General features: G+C 39.1%; 1 protein-coding gene across 2 annotated transcripts in view; it reads right to left on the bottom strand.

Annotated features, from left to right (window-relative positions):
* ARSB (arylsulfatase B) overlaps positions 1–23249 on the bottom strand; it is a 192699-nt gene that overhangs the window by 140704 nt on the left and 28746 nt on the right. For both annotated transcript variants that reach the window (XM_007976256.3, XM_007976237.3), the window contains exon 4: positions 19242–19449. In XM_007976256.3, coding sequence (XP_007974447.2) covers positions 19242–19449 — 208 coding nt within the window. The remainder of the gene's footprint in view (positions 1–19241; positions 19450–23249) is intronic.

Raw genomic sequence — 23249 nt, 5'->3', positions numbered from 1 at the left:
TCCTACAAGGTTAAGGATTGTTCTGTAAGAAAGGAACAAGCCTGGAAGGCAGAATTTCTGTATACAACATTTTGTTGATGCTTTGTACCTTACTGCCAAAGTCAGCAAGAGAAGCGACTGGGGATTTTTTTCAAACATATTTTTATTATTGTGTTTAGGCCTGATGGGGCAATCTCATGCTTCTGAAAGCAATGGACAGCAGCCTGTGCTTGAAGCCAAGCACAGCGGGGTGGTCTCCCGCTAAGAGCTCAGGCACTGTGTTCCCAGGCCCTCCATGGAAGAGCAAGTCTCCGATAAACTCCTGGGGAGGAAGGCGACTGTAGTCTTTCCTCAGCAGACTAAGTCAGAGCTTCAAATCAAGTCAGAAAACCACAGCAATCTTTGTATAACCCCAAAGCGGAGAGGAATCTGGGACAGAATGCCGACAAAGGCTAGCCCGGGAAATCTCTCTCTCTCGTTTTTTGGAGTGAATGCCTTGATACAAGTATATTCCACACATATGTGCAGCAGTTACCACTGCCCTCAAGGAGAACCCCACACAAGGAGAGTAAAATGGGAAAGCATTAGCTTGTTTTGGTTCTTTAGCAGCTAAAATCTAACGAACTTTTTTTTTCTCTTAGAAATATTACTACAGGGTAAATCCTCATTTTTACATTCTAGAAGAGATGAGTATAAACAATGCATCACTTTTGTTTTTTCAACTGATAATACTGGTGTCCCCTTTGAAACCTAAATTTCTATCTTGAATCTATTACTAATAACAATATAAAAGTATTTCAGACCAAAAACACTAGCATCTATTTTCTGCTCATTCATGAATGCATATTCCTCACTTAGTGCCCCCGTCTTCCTCTAGCTGCCTGTCTCTGGCCATTTCACTGCTCATTAATATTTCTACTGGGATAGGAGGAGAACTTGAGAAAGATAAGAACACAGTCACAGCCCATTTTACCACTGGTTTCTGGGTAGAATGCAAGCTAGAAAAGAATAATGAAATTTTATAGAGAGTCATGTTTTCATATCACTTCATATGAAAACATGACTCTCTATAAAATTTCATTATTCTTTGGCAATTCATAGGCAATTACCTATGCTGACTGGTATGGTTTGGCTGTGTCCCCGTCCAAATCTCATCTCAAATTGTAATCCCCAGATGTTGAAGGAGGGACTTGGTGGGAGGTGACTGGATCGTGGGGGCTGTTTCCCCCATGCTGTTCACGTGATAGTGAGTGAGTTCTCACAAGAGCTGATGGTTTTATTAGGGGTTCTTCCCCCTTCACCTTTCTCTCTCTCTCCCCTGCTACCATGTAAGATGTGCTTGCTTCCCCTTCCGCCACAATTGTAAGTTTCCTGAGGCCTCCCCAGCCATGTGGAACTGGCTCTTAAACCTCTTTCCTTTATAAATTACCCAGCTCAGGTATTTCTTTATAGCAGTGTGAGCACGGACTAATACACTGATCGTCACCCAATTCCAAAAGATGGCTGCATATGTATCAAAAAGACATACTTCAGCCAAAAATTCACGAGCAGTCTAATAGCTCTTTGTTTTAGTTGGAATTCAGTGAACTACATTCTCCCAAGGTGGAATCCATTCCCAGGGGTATTATATAAGATGTTGCTTTACCTCCCATGTGACTGAGGCAGCCTACAGCTGCCTTCTGGCAGTCATCAGGGCAACACTAACCTTTCTGCATCATTATCAGATGGACTCACCCAACTGGTAGGAGGGCAAGTGTAAGAGACAAGGCTAAGTCTCCATTCCAATATCAGTTAACCACTTAGCCTCTCTGGGTCTCTGTTTTTAAAATGAAAACATTGCATGGGGATTGTCTCTAAAACCCTTTCCAGCTCTATCTCTCTAGAACTTCAATTATCCAGGCTTTCTCTGCATGGCTCCCATACTCTAAGCGACCTGGATCACAGCCTACTGACACAGTGATTATAAGCTTGAGCTCTGAAATCAGACAGGCCTGAGTTTGATTCCGTTCCTCCATTGAGGAAGTGCTATGCTTTGAATGAGTTATATTACTTGCTAAGCACCTATTTCTTCATCTAGAAATGGGGGATAATAGTAGTAGCTATTAAACGGGTAGATATATATAAAGTGCTTAGCACAACAACTAGGTTACAGGAAGTACTCATAAATTTTTGGCTCTTACCATCATAATCATTCTCCATTATTTTCTCCATGGAGGCATCTGGAATGGACCCTTCTCTCTCCTTCTGCCTATCCAAACTCTAGCATCCTTCCATCAACACCACAAGCCCCAGCTCCTCTGTGAAGTCTTCCCACATGACTCCACTCATATTTCCCCTCCCTGCTATGAAACAGCACTTACTGTCATTGTCAATGTCGCACCATTTAGAAATTAGTTGTATAAAGTCTTACACTATTAGCAAGCGGGTTAGACAGCTAGCCTTACTGCTCAGATAAGAATGTGGGCTCTTGAAAGCAGAACCTGGAACGTTTATATGTGCATAAACACAGAGGTGACACTGCTCATCACACAAAAGATGCTCAATAAATGCAAGTGAGTTGACATTTTTATTTTACCAAGAAAGTATTAATGCAAGTTCCCAAGGTATCAAATATATACCTGTGGATTGAAGAATGGGCCTCAATTTTTATAAATATTTACAGCTTCCTATGTATTTTTCTGGATTTACAACAAAATCCCTAAGTAGAAGAAATCAGTCCACGGATTCCCAAGAAAACTAGAGCCAGCTCCTGCTCAAGTTTCAAAGGCTCTGAGGTGCGATGCTGTTAAAAGCATCTATTTGCCCAAAGTTGTTCTTATCTTCACAGTCACTCACAAGTCACAATATTTTAAACAGTTAATTATTCCCAGGCCTACAACAATTACTTTTTTTTGTGGAGGTCAATGGTGATAGAGTCGCTATTGTCTGTTTTTCAGAGGAATCTGCTGAGCTGCCCTGTGGATGGGGACACTGGGACTATCACACAAGCATTAGGATGAGCATTTGCACGTGTAGTGAATGTATTTCCTAGGAACAGAACTAGTAGAGGATGGGAGGTGATCAGAAAGAATACTAAAAATTTTCAATCATTCCAAAGTGACTGCATGGAATTATGGTCCCCAAAGATGCCCTAATCTCAGAATCTGTGAATATGTTAACTTACTTGGCAAAAGGGAGTTCAAGTTGCCATGGAATTAAAGTTGCTAGCTAGCTGACCTAAATATAGGGAGATTATCCTGGATTATTGGAGAGGGCATTGGTTATGAGCTCTAAAAGTTAAAGAAGAAAGAAGAATAGATTACAGTGACGAGAGAGAAGAAAAAGGAGGAGAGATTCAAAACGTGAGGAGGACTCAACCCACTGTTAAAGGCTCTGAAGGTGGAAGGAGAAAGTCAAAGAACAAGGGGCAGCAGCCACCAGAAGCTAGAATGAGCTCTAAGCTGACAGCCAGACAATAAGGGTCTTGGTCATAGGACCACAGGGAGTTGAGTTCTGCCAAAAAGCCCAAATGGCCTCTGCATTAGCCCTAGAAGACCAAATAGCCCAATGCCTACTTCAATGCCATTTCTGGCATCCTGGAACATCAATAATGGTGAGGTACAGTTTACCATCACAGATAATCAGTGTAGCTACATCACAGTAAAACAAGGCATATTATTTGGTGTTAGTATTAATATCTGAATAGTCTCTTTCAAATATAGATATGCATTCTGGATGTCATTTGGAGCAAAAAACCTCCTGTGTCCCTTACTATATATGTTACAATTGTAATCAAAGTATAGATGTTTAGTATAATAAAAATAAAATATTACAATCGTTAATGGTTAATATTTTGGTATAAATATGATGGCTGATATTATAATAATATATATATTTAAGAACTTTCAGAGTTAAAAAATAGGAAAATGAGTGAATAGTTAATGAAAGAGAAAATGTTACTTTGGAAGGCCGAAGCGGGTGGATTGCCTGCGGCTAGGAGTTCGAGACCAGCCTGGTCAACATGGTGAAACCCTGTCTCTACTAAAAATATAAAAATTAGGCAGGCATGGTGGTGGGCACCTGTAATCCTAGCTACTTGTGAGATGGAGGCTGAGGCAGGAGAATTGCTTGAACTGGGGAGGCAGAGGTTGCAGTGAGCTGAGATCACGCCACTGCACTACGGCCTGGGTGACAGAGCGAGATTCTGTTTCCAAAATAAAAAACAAAAATAAATAAATAAACGAGAAAATGTGGTAGATAGATAACTTTAGGAAGAACCTTGTATCTTTATGAAATCATAAATATTTATGAAAATTAAATATTTATAAAATCATAAATGTTGTACTAAAATAATACATGGAAAAATAGATGATATCATTTTGGTTTTTCTAGTAGTATATGGTAAACTAGCATTCATCACATTAAACAAAATGACCTTTAAGCATCACATTTAATTTTTGATTATTTAATTTCATTTTTAAGTCATAAATTTTTCAAAAACAGGAGATGAATTAAAAGCAGAATTTCAACTTTGCTCCCTCAATAATTAATGGTACAAAAAACTCCAAAATCATAGCCAATAGCTTGCATAATAAATCACCTTCAATTTAAACATTAAAAATATAATAAATATGAAGAAAAGAAGAAAGTATCAGAGGAAATAATGAAGTTCTCAAAACATCTTGTATTCTCAGTAATCAAAATCAAAGACTGCTTTAAAAAATAATTCCTCAAGATTTTCAGAAGATGGATGCTAAAACTATAAATGAAAAATGTGTCATAACAATTGCTAGAGACTGCTAACCATCTTCAGTAGAAGAAAGAGGATTCTTGACATTCCTGATGCTCATTAACAGACTATTGAAATAGGAAAAAAGTCACTTGGTCCTGTGCATGGTCAGCCTCATTCCCTACTGTTTCCCAGGGCCTAGCAGAGAGCGTGGCCCATGGCAGGTATGCCGCTGATGAGTGAACAAGTGAATGAATGAATGAATGAATGATAAGCATAGGTAGTAGCAAATAGCCTGATGAGAGAAATATGAGGAAATAGAAGCTATTAAAAACAAACAAAAAGCAAACTGGAGACCAAAGGCTAGAAATAGTTTCATCTCTAGCCACTTAGCTATTATTATATCACACAACCTAATAACAATAAAGTACATAGCATGTGTCAGGAAGTGCTGCGATCTCATCAGTACTATCAAGTAGTTATAATTTTTATCCACACTTCGCTGATAAAGAAAATAAGGCACTGGAAGTTTACATATCTTGCTCAAGATTGCATAGACATCAGTGGGAGAGGTGAATGTTGGACACAGGCCATCTGCCTCCTGAGTATTTGCAAAAGTCCCAACGTCCCTCTCTGGGTCTTTTTTCCTCTCTCTCCTCCCCTCTCCTGCCCTCCCCTCCCCTCCCCTCCTCTATTCTCCCTTCCTCCTCTTTCTTTCTCTCTCTCTCTTCTTTCTCTTTCTTTTCTTTCTTTCTCTTTCTTTCTTTCTTTTTCTTTCTTTCTTTCTCTTTCTCTCTTTTCTTTCTTTCTCTTTCTTTTTCTTTCTCTTTCTCTCTCTCTCTCTCCCCCTGCCTCCCTCCCTCTCTCTCTTTCCCTCCAACCCTACCTCTCTCTTTCCCTCCCTCCCTCCCTCCCTCTCTCTCTTTCCCTCCAACCCTCCCTCTCTCTCTTTCCCTCCGTCCCTCCCTCTCTCTCTTTCCCTCCATCCCTTCCTGTCTCTCTCTTTCTTTTTTTGGTGGATTCTCACTCTATCGCCCAGGCTGGAGTGCAGTGGTGCTATCTCAGCTCACTGCAACCTCCACCTCCTGAGTTCAAGTGATTCTCCTGCCTCAGCCTCCCGCGTAGCTGGAATTACAGGCACAAGGCACCATGCTGGGTTATTTTTGTATTTTTAGTAGAGACATGGTTTTGCCATGTTGGTCAGGCTGGTCTCAAACTCCTGACCTCAAGTGATCTGCCTGCCTCAGCCTCCCAAAGTGCTGGGATTACAGGCGGGAGCCACCGTGCCTGGACAGGGTATTCATTTCTTTCTAAGATCAGATGATCTCATAAGATCCTTACAACTCCTAAGAAAAAAAAAAAAAAAAAAAAAAAAGAGGAGTGGGGAGGGGATAGGTGTAATACAAAATGTCAAGTTGCCCTTAACCCTTAACTTGAATGAAAATAAATGAACCTCTGCTCACGTAGGAAACTTTTTTCTCACTTACCTCAGGAGATTTCTCAAAGCCTGCAGGTCTCACTGGTGCCTACTAACTCCCTCATGATTTTATTTTGCATCTCTAGTCAGCAGAATCTTGAAGTTTGAAAAGCCCTGCATAGATCTTTATGCTTACACAGGGCTCACCTAGCTGCTTGTCCAAATAGGAGTCCTAACAGTAATGCATTCAATAACGTTTGTTTGCAGAGTTCACAGACACATTAATAATTAGTATGTCTTTGTAGATTTTATATCTTTAAATATTTGGTTAGACTACTGTAGGAGGCAGCAGATACAGGTACCAGATAAGAAGCAATGTAAGTAAATGCATTTTTTTTAACAGCTTGTGACAACCTGATTTTATTTTGGCCCCTTCTTCTTGCTGTCACTATAGTTTCCAGGTGATTATTTCTACATAGAATCTACTTTTCATTTTGCTTCATCCTCCAGTGCAGCCTGTCTAACATAACGTACCTCTTGCCTCACAGAGAATTTTGGCTCCAGTGAGTTCTGAGAGGAGCATAAAATATAAGAAATGGATTCATCTTAAATGTGACCTTTAAAATGGAGTGCAAAAGGAGAGATTAAAGTAAGCCCAAACAAATTGGAAAGCTTCTTGCAATTTAGTCAATAAATATGCTCAGTTCAATATATATATACAAATAGATAGCTATACATATAGATATATCTTCCATTAATTATAAACTCATAGAAAGGCCACAGTACTCTCTTCTCACAGAATTGTGAAAATCATGATTACTTCATGTTTCTCCTGCTAAAAGTTCATAATATTAACAACATATATTAAGTACTATAATAAAACACTGAAGATCTGATAAACACAGAGATTGAGAGGCATTTTTGCCTTAGACTCTGGGATTGTGAATTCAATGGTTTGACTCAGAGAATACAAATGCAAGACCCTTTGATGCGGGATGGGGATGGTTTCAAAATGTATTGGTTATTGATTTTGGAACTTCCAGTTCCAAAATGGTAGCATAGACACAATCTAGCTTCACTCCTCTCCACAGAAAACCAAAACAAATATAAGGGCCAAGATGATCACCAGCAATATCCCAGAACTCAAATATGAGGATGAGTCCATTTCCAGGGTCACAGAGAAGTGAAAAACTCTGAGGAGATGGTAAGAGAATCAAATGTCCATATCTGCAACACCCCCCACCCCACTGTGGCCCAACTCACGGTTTCTACACTGGAAAAAGTGCGATGGAGGTAAACAACCAGCTTCCCCACCATCCTGGGTTTCCTGGCAGAGACCTGCCCATGCTTTAACCCATGGGAAGCATCACGAGTACCCAAAGGGCAACACATCCCTGAGAACAGCCAGAGACAAAGAGGGGAGGTGGGACTACCATCCCCAGCCCTGGAACCTCTGCTTTGTAACTCAGCCGGGGACACCAAATCAGGGTGGCAGTTCAGTAAAACGTATTGGTTATTATTTTCACTCAATAAAATAATCAACAAATTAGTACCTATTGCTAATAAAATTTTAAAGTGATCCAACATGCTCTCAGTGTGGACATTAACAGGTGAAATCTAAAGAGGTGGCATGAATTAATGACTGGCTATGGAAAAGTTCATTCAAGTCTCATTATTTTGAGGCATGGTTGTAATTTTCCTCTACCATAGATGTGCCAAATACATGCATAATTGCAAAGAGTAAGAGAGTGTGGACAAACTCTCTGATTTATTCACGTAACAGCTTTTCCTTAGCTTTGTCAGAAATTAATTTAAGTGTCTGAAGAACCCAGTGAGATTGGTTTCCTAGCACATATTACTTTGTTCCTGGCACAGAATTTCTATAATATTTTACAAGTCTGCCAATTGCATAAGTACATTTAAAACCTTGAATGAGCTCTCTCTTTGCCAACTATCACTTTTGAATGAAATTCTTATATGTAAGGGGAAAAGGGATGTAAGATTTAGAGGAATTAGTTAAGATTATTAACTCCATTTGAGATATTAAATTACATGTAATACTGTGAAAACTCAGATAATAAGTGCTAAAAGTTTAGACTCTGCAATAAATTGCTCTATTTGTCTGAGTAGAAATGTGTTATTGAACAGGATCCAGTCACTGTCCCTCAATGGTGGTGCTACTGACATCTGAGGCAGGTCACTTCTCCACTGCAGGACTGGCCTGAGCACTGCAGATGCCTGTTCACTAAATGGAAACTTCACCCTCAAATCACTGTGACAACCAAACCACTTCTGCTCTCCGTCTCATATGTACTGTGAATCTATGCACTCTGATGCACTACTGCTATGTGGATTACATGGGTACTCTGGCCATGGGCTTCACTCTTTCCAGCTCTCTGCAGATGTATCCAGTGTCAATGGGAGGCCAGCAAAGGCTTTCATTAGCATTGACAACATTCTGAAAACTGGCAGAATTACAAAACCATCAGCTTTCCTAGTAAAAAGAGCTCTCAACATCGAGTGGTACAAGCTTTCCTATGTATTTCTTAAATCTGTCCTCTCATCTCCATCCAACTTCCCTCTGTCTTTATTCAAGTGCTCCTTATCTTCTCTCCCCTCTTTACTGTCAGAGCCTCCTAAAAGGTTGGCCTGCTTCCAATCACCCTCCATTTCAGTTCTAAAGTGAAAGTCTGATCCTGCTTAAAACTGTTCAGTGCCTCACTGTCGCCATGAGACCCTTCACATTCCTCCCTGCATGTGCACAGGCCCCTTCTGAGTGGACCCCTGGGTCACGCTCTCCAGCCTCACATCTCACTGCGCTCCACCTTGCAGTCCAGGCTCCAGCAATGTAGACCCCCCTCCGGGACTGCTCTCCGACCTCCCTGTCTTTGTTTATGTTCCTTTCTCACAGGCTAGAATGCTGCCCAGTCTCCTCCCGGCCTGTGCTCTGCTTATCTGGCCAAGCCATTCCCAACCTTTCCATCTCAGAAAGCCTCCCCACACCCTGGGCTCTGGCAGGTGGCTCTTACTGTGTGCAAACAGTACCTGGGCTTCATCCTAATATTCCCACTGCATAATAATAATTCATGTACCTGTCTACTTCACTAGAGTGTGAGTTTCATAAGGGAGAATTATGTCCTAGTTATCTTTTTATCTGCAATGAAAGATGGAGTGAATAAATGAATGGTCAACCAACTTGCGTTTAACAGATAATGAAACTGAGGCTAGACTCCATATAGCTCATTGGCAGGAAAATTGGGACTCAAACTGTGATCATGTTCTATCAGAGAAGGATTAGAAGTATCATCCTTAGATTTTAAAAACCTGGAATTAAAAAGTCCTAACTAGAGTAATCAGACAAGAGAAAGAAATAAAGGCATCCAGATTGGAAAGAAAGAAGTCAAAGTATCCTTGTTTGCAGATGATATGATTTTACATTTGGTAAAACCTAGAGGCTCCACAGAAAAACTATTAGGACTGATAAGCAAATTCAGTAAAGTTACAAGATACAAAATCAACATACAAAAATCCGTAACATATAAAAATCAGTAACATTTCTATGTGCCAACAGTGAACAATCTGAAAAAGAAATCAAGAAAGTTATCCCATTTACAATAGCTACCAATAAAATAAGATACCTAATAAACTTAACCAAAATAGTGAAAGATCTCTATAATGCAAACTATAAAACATTGATGAAAGAAATTGAAGCAGACACAAAGTAATGGAAATTTATTTCATGTTCATGATTGGAACAATCAATATTGTTAAAATGTCCATACTACCTAAAGCAATCTACAGATTCAATGCAATCCCTATCAAAATACCAAAGACATTCTTCATAGAAAGAGAAAAAATAATTCTAAAATTTATATGGAACCACAAAAGACCCAGAATAGCCAAAGCTATCCCGAGCAAAAAGAACAAAACTATAGGAATCACATTACCTGACTTCAAATTATACTATAGTTATAGTAACCAAAACAGCATGGCACTGGCATAAAAACAGACACCTAGACAAAACGAAGAGAATAGAGAACTCAAAAATAAATCCATACATCTACAGTGAACTCATTTTCAACAAAGGTACCAAGAAGAGACACTGGAGAAAGGACAGTCTCTTCAATAAATGGTGCTGGGAAAACTGGATATCCAAATGCAGAAGAATGAAACTAGACCCCTCTCTCTTACCATATAGAAAAATCAAATCAAAATGGATTAAAGACTTAAGTCTAAGAACCCAAACTATGAAACTACTAAAAAAAAATCATTGGGGAAACTCTCCAGGACATTGGACTGGGGCAAAGACTTCTTGTGTAATATCCCACAAGCACAGGTAACCAAAGCAAAAATGGACAAATAGGATTCCATTGAGTTTAAAAGCTTCTGCACAATAAAGAAAACGAACAACAAAGTGAAGACATAAGCCATGGAATGGAAGAAAATATCTGCAAACTAGCCATTTGACAAGGGACTAATAACCAGACTATGTAAGGAACTCAACTCCATGGGGAAAAAAAATCTAATAATCTGATTAAAAATGGGCAAAAGATCTGAATAGACATTTCTTAAAAGAAGACATATAAATGGCAAACAGGTATACGAAAGGTGCTCAACATGATTGGCTATCAGAGAAATGCCAATCAAAACTGCAGTGAGATATCATCTCACTCCAGTTAAAATGGCTTTTGTCCAAAAGACAGGTAATAACGAATGTTGGCGAGGATGTGGAGAAAAGGGTACTTTCGTACAGTGGTGGGAATGTAAGTTAGTACAGCCACTATGGAGAACAGTTTGAAGGTTCCTCAGAAAACTAAAAACAAAACGACCATACGATCCAGTAATCCCACTCCTAGGTATCTATCCGAAAGAAAGAAAATCAGTATACCAAAGATATACCTGCACTGCCATGTTTTATTGCAGCACTATTCACAATAGCCAAGATTTGAAAACAATGTAACTGTCCATCAACAGATGAATGGATAAAGAAAATGTGCTACATATACACAATGGAGTACTATTCAGCCACATAAAAGAATGAGATCCAAACATGTGCAACAGCATGGAGGGAACTGGAGGTCACTATATTAAGTGAAATAAGCCAAGCACAGAAAGACAAACATCCCATATTCTCACTCATTTGTAAGAGCTAAAAATTAAAACAATTGAACTCATAGAGACAGAGAATAGAAGGATGGTTACCAGAGGCTGGAAAGGGTAGTGGGGTGAGGGTAGGGGGGAGGTGGGTACAGTTAATCGGTACACAAATATACTTAGATAGAATAAGATCTAGTATTTAATAACACAATAGGGTGACTACAGTTAACAATAATTTATTATACATTTAAAAATAACCAAAAGAGGCCGGGCGCGGTGGCTTACGCCTGTAATCCCAGCACTTTGGGAGGCCGAGACGGGCGGATCACGAGGTCAGGAAATCGAGACCATCCTGGCTAACACGGTGAAACCTGGTCTCTAGTAAAAATACAAAAATTAGCCGGTCGCGGTGGCGGGCGCCTGTAGTCCCAGCTACACGGGAGGCTGAGGCAGGAGAACGGCTTGAACCCGAGAGGCGGAGCTTGCAGTGAGTGGAGATCGCGCCACCGCACTGCAGCCTGGGCGACAGAGTGAGATTCTGAGATATAATCTGATACCAAGAAGCCAGAGTATTTTCATGGTTTCCTGTACTAATGGACTCAACATTTATTGATGTGAATGCAACCAGTATTCTTATCCTTACAAAGACGTGCAGGGCTAAGTGAAGTCAAGTGAGAGAAGTGGGGGGGAAAAAAAAAACCAAAAGAGTATAATTGGAATGTTTGTAACACAAAGAAATGATAAATGCTTGAGGGCATAGATATCCCTGTTGCCCAGATATGATTATTATGCATTGTATGCCTGTATCAAAATATCTCATGTACCCCATAAATATATACATACCTACTATATACCCATAAAAATAAAAAATAGAAATAAAAAAACAAACCCAGAATAGTATGTGTGTAATGAGAAAGACAACATTTGTTAACAGTGGTATTAATCACACACTGCAGAAAAAATGGCATGAATCAATCAAGGTTGTGATTTATATGCAGTAAGAACCTGGAAAGCAGGCCGGGCGCGGTGGCTCAAGCCTGTAATCCCAGCACTTTGGGAGGCCGAGACGGGCGGATCACGAGGTCAGGAGATCGAGACCATCCTGGTTCACACGGTGAAACCCCGTCTCTACTAAAAAATACAAAAAACCAGCCGGGCGAGGTGGCGGGCGCCTGTAGTCCCAGCTACTCGGGAGGCTGAGGCAGGAGAATGGCGTGAACCCGGGAGGCGGAGCTTGCAGTGAGCTGAGATCCGGCCACTGCACTCCAGCCTGGGCGACAGAGCTACACTCCGCCTCAAAAAAAAAAAAAAAAAAAGAAAAAGAAAAAGAACCTGGAAAGCAGAATAATTAAATTTAAGCTTTCTTCATCAGCTTTTTGAAGAGTCTATTTCCAGAAATAGGTGCATTTACCTGAAATGAAAACTACCTAGGAGAGGTTGAACTTCAAACCCAGCTGGTTTCCAGCTGCCATATATATATTCCTCCTAGTGAGGAGGATATATGTATAAACATAAATATATGTCAAATTTAAATAACTACATATATTCCTTGTAAGGTAAATTCCCAAAGTTTGAATAAGAGTTACCTTAGCTCAGAGGTTTTCAAATTTCTGTGTGCAAAAGAATCACCTGAAGTCCTGTTAAAAATGGAGATTTTTGGGTCTCAGTCCCTGGGTTTCTAATTCAGCTGAGTTGTGATACAGTCTGACAAACTGAATTTTTAAGATTGTGGTGAAATTCACATTACATAAAATTAGTCATTTTAAAGTATCCAATTCAGTGACATTTAGAGCATTCACAATGTTGTGCAGCCATCACTTTGAAAATTGCATTAACAAATGCTCTACTGCTGCAGGTGGTCCCCAGACAGCGCACTGAGAATAACTACACTAAGATGATGGGTAGAGGTGGCAAGGAATGAAAAGCCTCATGGATTTCTCTCAGATTATAACAGAAATGTTTAAAAGTTAGCTTTATCAAACATCAAAATCTAAAAATTATGCCTTTGCCTATGCCTTCACCAAATATAATCTGACACCAAGAAGCCAGAGTATTTTCATGGTTTCCTGTACTAATGGACTCAACATTTATTGATGTGAATGCAACCAGTATTCTTATCCTTATAAAGATGTGCAGGGCTAAGTGAAGTCAAGTGAGAGAAGTGGGAAAAAATGCATCACTGCTCTGTGATTCGTTAGTCTGGGTCCTTGGGTTATAATTACATTATTATAGCACATTATTAATTTCAACTTCAGGAAATGAAATTGTCAATAAACACAGAAAGTCTCTGGAGAAAGAAATGCAAATTAGGTTTCTCCTTATATTCAAACCCTCATCTACATGTAAGTAAAACTAATTAGTCTGGTAAGGGTTAATACAGGCTGGGCGTGGTGGCTCATGACTGTAATCCCAGCACTCTGAGAGGCTGAGGTGGGTGGATCATCTGAGGTCAGGAGTTCGAGACCAGTCTAGCCAACATGGCGAAACCTTGTCTCTACTAAAAATACAAACATTAGCTGGGCATGGTGGTACATGCCTGTAATCCCAGCTATTTGGGAGGCTGAGGCAGGAGAATCACTTGAACTCGGGAGGCAGCGATTACAGCAAGCCAAGATCGTGCTACTGTACTCCAGCCTGGGTGACAGAGCAAGATTCCGTTTCAATAAACAAACAAACAAACAAACAAAGAGTTAATGTAAATATACAATGGCTGCATTAAGACATTGAGGTCAATCACTGTTTTCTCTTCAGAGTTGCGGAATCGGTTTTCCTAGTTTTAACTCATAACCTAGTTACTCAAGGGTTGGCTCTAAATTTAACTCATTTTACTCCAGGTCAGATTTCTGTGCAGGTTCCTGGAATTGAGCAGCTACAAAGATCAGCCATGGTGACAAAAGCATCCAGATAAAAATGGTGTCTTTGTAACAGCCACTAGTGCTGCTTCTCTGAACTACTACCCTGCTAAAACAACAAACAAGATGAAACCCCATCACAACATAAGAAACCAAGATGGACAGATAGCTTATAATGCCAGAATCTTGGAGACATGTCCATAAACTACAAGGCCAAAGAAGCTGGGCTGAGAAAACAAGAACTGGCCCACCCTGCTTTGCCTCATGACACAAAGCCCTCCACCTAGCTTAAGAGAGGCTGGAAGACAGCCCAAGAAGGGACGGCACTAATTTAAGCAGGGGAGAATTATTACTTCCTCTACTTCTATGTGCTTAGAGATCACAACTCACAGAAGACAATAGGCAGGAAAAGAGAAGGTCTGGCAGTGCTGGCACACTGTATCCTGAGGAATGTCCCCCAAAAGAAAGCCCTGAAAATGTGGAGATAGGAAGAGTCTGGGGTTCTTTTAGCCTGTCAAAGAGTTAGGGTGCCAAAAGAGAAGAAACTGTAACTAGGTGGATCAGGTTCAATAGAGTAGAACACTTAATGCCTATATGCCACCAGGAACTCTGTGAGGTGTATGCATCAACCTGACCTCAAGCTGCAGATTTCAGAAGGAATCAACCAGGGAACAGTGACTAGAGGCCACAAGATGGCCACACATTCTGTGTGTGCAGATCCTTCACCACTATACTCCGAGGAAGAGCATCTAGCTGGCAATGACTTCCTATAAAAATAAAGATTTTAGAAAAGTTCTATTCAGAAAGGTTTAGGAAAAGGATGGGTCCTGTGAACACAAATGTAGAAATGCAGTACAGTGGGATGATATAAAAGTAAAAGAAAATGAGATGCAAAAAGACAACTGATTCGGGTAATTGAGTTTTGACCTCAAGTAGATTTTGGTTTGAATTCTGGATTTTTCAGTTGTTAGCTGTGTGACCTTGGACTAGTCACTTAATTTCTTTAAGCGGCTCACATCAATAATCCTAGCACTTTGGGAGTCTGAGGTGGGAGGATCACTTGAGCCCAGGAGTTTGAGACCAGTCTGGGCAACATAGCAAGATCCTATCTTTATTTTTTAATTTTATTTTTCAAACAGAAGTTTTGATTTCTTCATTGGTAAAAGGAGATCAAGAAACTATTTACTATCTCAGGGTTACGCTGAGGTTTAATGCTTATTAAATAGTGGTCACTACTATACTAACAAGCTTGGAAGAAAAGGGTACTGATTAAAACAGAGACAGCACTACAAAAAAACTAAAAATACAAACAACAATAATCTATATTGGAGATATTAAAGTGTAGGATTAAAATTGCAAACGTGTCTAAACTGGTAACGCAGAAGAGTTCCAAAGGCTGAGAAAAATGACAAAAAAAATGAAAAGGATGAGAGAAAAGCTGAATCAGGGATTCAATATAGTAATTAAAGATATTTTTGAGACATAAATCAAGCAGAACAAAAGCAATAAACTAAAATATGAACAAGGAAAACCTCCTGGAGTGAATAATCATCTCAGCATGCAGTTCCAGGGCTCATTATATTTCAGGCAAAATTAATTTCAAAACATTTTAAACACACACACCTAGATATAATTCAGCGAAAAATGTAAACTATAGAAATAATTTTTTAAATGCCTCCACAAAAGGCTTCAGGGACCAGCTAAACAGAAAGACCTTTCCAACATTCTGTAAACTATTCCAGAGCATAGGAAAAAAATAGAAAAACTAACCACATTATTTTACGAAGTGAGTACAACCAAGACAACAAAACCTGACACAAAATAGAAACCACTAACTCCACTTTCACTTCTGAATTGATGCAAAAATCCTAAATGAAACCCTAGCAAACTGAATTCATCAGTATAATAAAAATACATACGCACAATCAAGTTGGATTTTACCTAACAAAGCAAAGATGATCCAAGATTAAGGTATCTATTAATACAGTATCAAAATATAAGACAACCCTATTTTAAGCTGATCCCCATTTTCTCAGTGAGAAGTTCCAAATATTATTACTACCAGCTTGAATAAATATAGATGTTTATGAAACAGTCAACTATCTGTTTGAAAGTACAATTATACATACATATTTGCAATCATATAATGAAGGAAATATTTATCTTAAAATATTTTTCCATTCTCAAATATCATGAAAAAAATTGTATTCCAGCTCTTCCCATGAACTCTTCTTTCTGTCTTTCTTTCCTTCTTTTGAAACATGGTCTTGCTCTGTTACCCAGGCTGGAGTGCAGTGGCGCAATCTCAGCTCACTGCAGCCTCAACCTCCTGGGCTCAAGCAATCCTCCCGCCTCAGCCCCTCCAGTAGCTGGGACTACAGGCATATGCCACCACACCTGGCTAAGTTTTGTATTTTTTGTAGAGACAAGGTTTCACCATGTTTCCCAGGCTGGTGTTGAACTCCTGAACTCAAGTGATCTGCCTGCCTTGGCCTCCCAAAGTGCTGGGATCACAAGCATGAGCCACCAAACCCAGGCTCCTATGCATTCTTGATGGGAATGTTATTACAAAAGCCACTTGGAGATATTTAATACAGTCTTCCAGAACTAGCATCTTCACTTCTGTCTGAGCACATTTAAGCCTAGGTACAATACATTAATCCATATATACTTTCACTTCAGAAAATCATTTGTTCTGAAATTGCATAATTGTGATCTCTAGAACGAAGACTTGTTTTATAAACTTATGACTTCCAATTCTTGCAACAATGAGGTCATTTCCCGGGAATAATTTTACTACATCCGTGTTAAATGTCCTAGCATCTTTTTTTAAATTGATTCTTTCTAGTAACTTCTCTAGGCATTCAAAACCAGCACTGATCAAAATGCTATACCAGGATATTCAAAATAAATTAAATTGAGAATGACTCCCAGAATCCAAGAGATCATGTAAGGATTGAAATAGGTCTCCCTTTTTTTTTCTGAAGGATAAGTTTTGGGAGAAAAACAAATTTTAACCTTTTTTACAGCAGGACATACTTAGAAAATTATGGTATTTGGATAGCACCCATGCGAGTGTACAAGGCTGCTCAGGGTAGATGCTATTCCGGCCCTGCCCAGGCTCCTCAGTAGATCAATATTGCAGCATACCATATGGAAAGCTCTGCTATATCATGAGATCCTATGAGAACACTGAGATCATCAGCTGGGAGGCAGGATACTGTAGTGGAGCCAGGCTCTGCCTGGCTGCGTGAACTGGGGCAAGTTACTTACGCTCTTTGTGCTTCAGTTCTCACATCTGCAACATGGGACAATAATAGTTCTCAGAGAATTCGTTATCATGAGGATTCACTGAACTAATTCGCAGGAAGCACTTAGAACTGCCTCCCACACATACTAACTGCTCAACAAATGCCACATTCAATAACTATGCCTGATTGAAAGCAAAACAAAACAACTCGTAAAACAACAAAACCACAAAAGTATGAGTAGAACACCAAGATGAATTCCTCAGCATATCACCTCACCCCTACATGGTTACTTTACAGTAAAACTCACCAGATGACAAGCCTGACCTCGTACTTGAAGTTTCCATCAAATTGTTAGACTCCAGCCAAGAATCTCTAGGGATTTGAGAAAACCAAACCACTCTCATTAAAGACAGACTAAAACAAAGATATAAACAAACTGAAAAAAAAGAACTCAAAAGGAAGAGAGATAATGTTGGCAATATCAGCAAACTTTAAAAAAATATATACATACATATATATACACACATAACACACATATAAGAGTAATGGTTAAGAGCACAGGCTTTGGGGAAACAAGTTATGACATCTATAAATTAAAAACAGAACTTTACAAAAAAGGAATTATCAGAAAACGCAAAAGAGTTGCTGGTAATTAATAGATGGCAGTTGAAATAAATTCAATAGAAAGCTTACCACACAATAAGATTTCCAAATAGAAGAAGAAAAATAAAGAAAACAGGAGATGGGGAAAAAAAAGACTAAGAAAAATTAGAGGACTGACCTTACTAGGTCAAATAATAGTTCTGTACAGAAAAAATAGGGGAAGGTGGGATGGAGGGCCACACAATTCCAAAATAAAACATACAAGAAAATTCCCTATAACAAAAGGATCTGCATTTTCAGATTGAAAGTGTTCTCTGAGTACTCAGCATGATGAATAAATGACGATCTACACTCAAAGCACAACACAGTGAAATTTTAGAAAACTGTCTCTAATAAGAGGGAAAGTTGCATATGTAACAGATTAGGAATAGAATGGCATTGCCATAATGAAAGTGATTTTCAAAAGTAATCTTTGAGATTATGAGTTTTATTTCTCCCTTCTTTTCTAATTTGTCTACAATAACATATATAACTTTTATTGTCAGAAAAAAAATTTTTTTTTGAGACAGAGTCTCGCTCTATTGCCCAGGCTAGAGTGCAGTGGCACAGTTTTGGCTCACTGCAACCTCTATCGCCTGGATTCAAGCAGTTCTGTCTCAGCCTCCTGAGTAGCTGGTACTACAGGCACTCACCACCACGCCTGGCTAATTTTTGTATTTTTAGTAGAGACGGGATTTCACCATATTGCTCAGGCTGGTCTTGAACTCCTGACCTCAGGTGATCCACCCACCACGGTCTCACAAAGTGCTGAGATTACAGGCATGAGCCACCGTGCCCGGCCCCCAAAACAATTTTAATACAAAAAAAAAAAAAATCTAAACTTGGAGACACTTGTGTAGATTTAAATGGCTCCATTATTTATCTGTCTTCATAATGTCACAATCTGTCTCTTTGCAATGATACAGAGACCCTTCTAGTTGGCGGGAGTTGTGGCCATAGAAGATGTCTGGGTTGTAGAGACAGCTGGGAACAAGCCACTCTAGGGATTCACTACCCAGCAGCCCTGTATATGAGTGATGTCCACTCATACATACTCAGTTAGTGAACGTATGTTTTCAAGCCACAGCCCCAGAATATTTTGATATCTGAGGGAACCGGGGAAGCCCATCACTCTTTTTCCTTAGATACATCTTTCCATCTACTATTACCATGTCTCCACTATGGCAGTTTGCATTTATTTAAACAAGGCAATGCTAACTGCTCCAATTTGTCTTCATTCCACCTACCGAATACCATCTCTTTGCCAAGAGATGATTTCCTATTGACAGACTTACCTGTAGAAAAGATGAACACCGTGTTGTTCCAGAGCCCACTGCTTTTTAAGGCTGCAGTGACATTTCCTACTGCTTCATCCATAAGGGACACCATTCCTGCATAGTGATGCCTGTTCTTGTCTTGGATAAAGTCATATGGCTTTAGGTATTCCTCAGGGACCTGAAGGGGCTCATGCACAGACTGGAGAGCAAGGTAGAGAAACAGAGGCTGGAAAGAAAGTTTGTGCAAATCAGTTAAGAGGACATGGAAGGATTAAATATAGAAGGATAAGACAGTTCAGATTTATGCATTAATAAAAATAATATCAAGACAACCTACAGAAAGGATTGAAAGTATTTGTGAATCACATATATGATAAGGGGCTCATCTCCAAAATATATAAAGAACCCTTACAACTCAATGAAAAAAGACAACTCAACTACAAAATGGGCAAAGAATCTGAATAGCAATTTCTCCAGAGAGGATATACAAAAGGCAATAAACACATGTAAAGACAGTCAACATCATCAGTCATTATTAAGATGCAAATTAAAACCACAATGAGGTAACACTTCACATCTGCTAGGATGGTGATAATTTAAAAATGGAAAAGAACAAGTATTGTTGAGAATATGGAGAAATTGGAACTGTCACTCATTACTAGCAGGAATGTAAAATGGCACACGTAGCCACTTTGAAGAAACATTTTGGCAGTTCCTGAAATTGCAAAACATAGAGTTACCATATGACCCAGCATTTCCATTCCTAGAAAAATAAAAGCATACATCCACCCAAAAACTTGCATGAATGTTCATTGCAACATTATTCATAATAGCCAAAGAGTAGAAATAACGCAAACATCTATCAATTGATGAATGGAAAAACAAAATATGGTATATTTTCAGCAACATATGGCAATAAATAAAATAAAGTATTCTTATATACTACAACATAGATAAACCTTGAAAATATTATACTAAGTGAAATGAATCAATCATAAAAGTCCTCATATTATACAATTTCATTTACATGAAATGTCCAGAAATATAGGCAAATCTATAGAGACAGAGAGTGGTTGCCTGGGGCTGTAGGAAATTGTCGGGGAGAGGAATGGTGAGTGATTGCTAATAGGTACAACGTTTTTTTTGGGAGATGATGAAAATGTTTTAAACTTAGATTGTGGTCATGGTTGCATAACTGAAAATTTACTAATGAATTGTATCTTTAAGTGAGTGTATTTTATGGTATGTAAATTTTGTCTCAATAAAGATATTAAAAAACATAACAAAAGACACAGGACAAAAAATTGGAAATAAAAGCCAGAGTCCCAGAACAGCCTCAATGGATCTAATCCAAACAAATAATAATATCAGTAATGGCAACCACATAGTAAATGTTTTCTACATACTAGACAGTATGATAATAATTTACATATTTTCTCTCATTTAATGAAACCACCCTATGTTATAGTAATTTTACTATAGATGATGAGTTAACTGAGGCTTAGAAAGGTTATATGTGTGATTTGTCCAACTCTACATTAATTGAAGAGCAATTTCCTATTGGAAAAACCCACTATTACAATATGGATGTGTACCAATAGATGCTTTAGCTTTTTGCTTTAGCTGAAAATAAGCCCTCATCTTTTAGAAGAGGTTTAGTATATTTAAAAAATATATTTTATGAGGAAAAAAAGTGAACACCATGCCTTGTTAGTCTCTGATGCAGGACCAAACATAAGACCAGTTTAATTCCTGAAACTAAGAAGTATGACACACGGATTCTATTTCACCACTTACATCAATTTGCAACATTTAGCATTAGTGGTATTCCAGGTCAGCTTCTGCGTTTTAATGAGCCTTTCTGAAGGCATTCTCTTCATAGTGCTCCTACAGAATTCTTTAATGAGTTGAAAACCCTCAAAGAGACAACAACTAGTGTAACCCAAAAATAAACATATAATTCTGTTAAAGTATTTGAGGCATTTAAATCTCATAAATGAATGAAAATGGTTAGAAACAGACTTTGGGGGTGCTCATATTTCATTCTTCACTGTTGACAAGTTGTTTTAAATTTGTATTACACATCTTTGTAATGCAGAAAGGAGTATCCATATATAGAGCTCAAATAGACTCCCCAAAAGTTTACTTATTGTTCATGTCTTTGGAACTCAGAAATACATTTTCCCTACACTCAAAAAGTTAAAAATAGCTGCTAAATATCAAAGTCATTGCTTTAAAACCTATTAAACTAAGGAGGCAGGTGATGAAATGAAAATGATGATAATGTAGAACCCGTACTTCCATTACTTCCACGGGAAACATTCCAAATTCCCACTCCAAAAGTCTATTCTATAACCTCTGACACCATTTCAGTTCTGCCTCTGCTTCCCCTCGACACACACACCTTCTACTCCAGCTGCATGGTCATGCTGAAGCGTCTATGTTCGTGTAGACCATGGTGCAGGACATCCCAACAGATGCCTTGCTTGGGGGTGATGAAGTTCCCGGCTGCGATATCCGGAAGGAAGAACGTGCAGGTGCATCGCTGACCTGACAGTGCAGTATGGGTCTGCTCTGGGTACTGCTATCTGGGTCTTCAGCACTAGACTGAGCCAACTCCAGTCACCAGCCAAGGTCCAGATGGGGATAGGATTAAAAATCGGAAAGCTACAACAATTTGCAGCCCACAGAAAGTTTTTAAAAATCGGGAAATATCACATCAATCTGTTTTTATATAAAAAAAATTTGGGGGAAAAATCAGAATTTCTGACTACTCCATCTGGTAACAAAAGGCTGGAGTATGAGAAACAGAGTCCCCATCCCCCTCAAGTGCAAACACAAGATTTTGTGACTTTGATCTGGACTCTTAACAGTGACAGGGAGTAGGGGATACAGTGGGGAGAGAGGGAGCCCACAGCTTAAGGAGAAAATGTTCTTACCCAGGTCATCAGCAGCAACATGGCAACCACCTGGTGAAGGAGAGAAAGGACAAAGAGGGCAGTAGATTCCCAGCCAGCAATTGATTACTAAAGGCAATGGCTGGGAAGGGGGACAGGGGAGTTCCTGAAACAACGACAAGGGAAAAAAAGATTTTGGGACCATTATTAAAGGTTCTTATAAACATTCAGTATGGAAATCATTCTACTCACTTTGTTAAATATGGCAAAAAAAATCTGAAAATCTTTCCCATAATTATTCCTTAGTAGCTAAAGACATGACCATCACTTTTATAAAAGAATATAAATTTTCAGGAACCTCTAAATTATGTCAAGGGGAAAATTAAGTCCTGGAGACTGTGTCACATAGCATGTTTGCAACTTCTGTTTCTTAGATTATAGAGTAATTCTCTTCCTTGTTGCTCTTGTTCTGTAAATGACTGGGAAAGACCAGAGACCAGACTCCTCTCCTTCTTACTGAAGATCTTTGTTATAGATTAACCACCTCCTTTATTGTCCTGTACCTAACTCAGACCAGATGACTTAAAAAACACCATGACTGTTACATCTTCAGTGTGGAATGTTAAACATACCTTTCCCAAAAGAAAAATACCACCTTGACTAATCAGAGCATTGTAACTATGCAGTAAGCCTTACACAAAAAGATGTTGACATTCTTTTAAGCTCCTCTAAATGTTGTCTATGTAAGTGATGTGGTTTGTCTGTGTCCCCACCCAAATCTCATCTTGAATTGTAGTTCCCATAATCCCCATGTGTCATGGGAGGGACCTAGTGGGAGTTAATTGAATCATGGGGGTGGTTACCCCCATACTGTTCTCGTGATAGTGAATAAGTTCTCACAAGATCTGCTGGTTTTATAAGGCACTTTTCCCCCTTTGCTTGGCATTTCTCTCTCCTGCTGCCATGTGAAGAAGGACTTGTTTGCTTCCCCTTCCACCACCACTGTTAAGTTTCCTGAGGCCTCCCCAGCCATGTGGAATTGTGAGTCAATTAAACCTCTTTCCTTTATAAATTACCCAGTCTCAGGCAGTTTTTTTTTTTTTTTCTTGCAAAAACCCTCAGCTCACTG

The sequence above is a fragment of the Chlorocebus sabaeus genome, chromosome 4 (genome assembly GCF_047675955.1).
Source record: "Chlorocebus sabaeus isolate Y175 chromosome 4, mChlSab1.0.hap1, whole genome shotgun sequence".
Lineage (NCBI taxonomy): Eukaryota > Metazoa > Chordata > Mammalia > Primates > Cercopithecidae > Chlorocebus > Chlorocebus sabaeus.
Note: the sequence above shows the minus strand (reverse complement) of the source record. Positions and strands in the feature narration are given on the sequence as shown.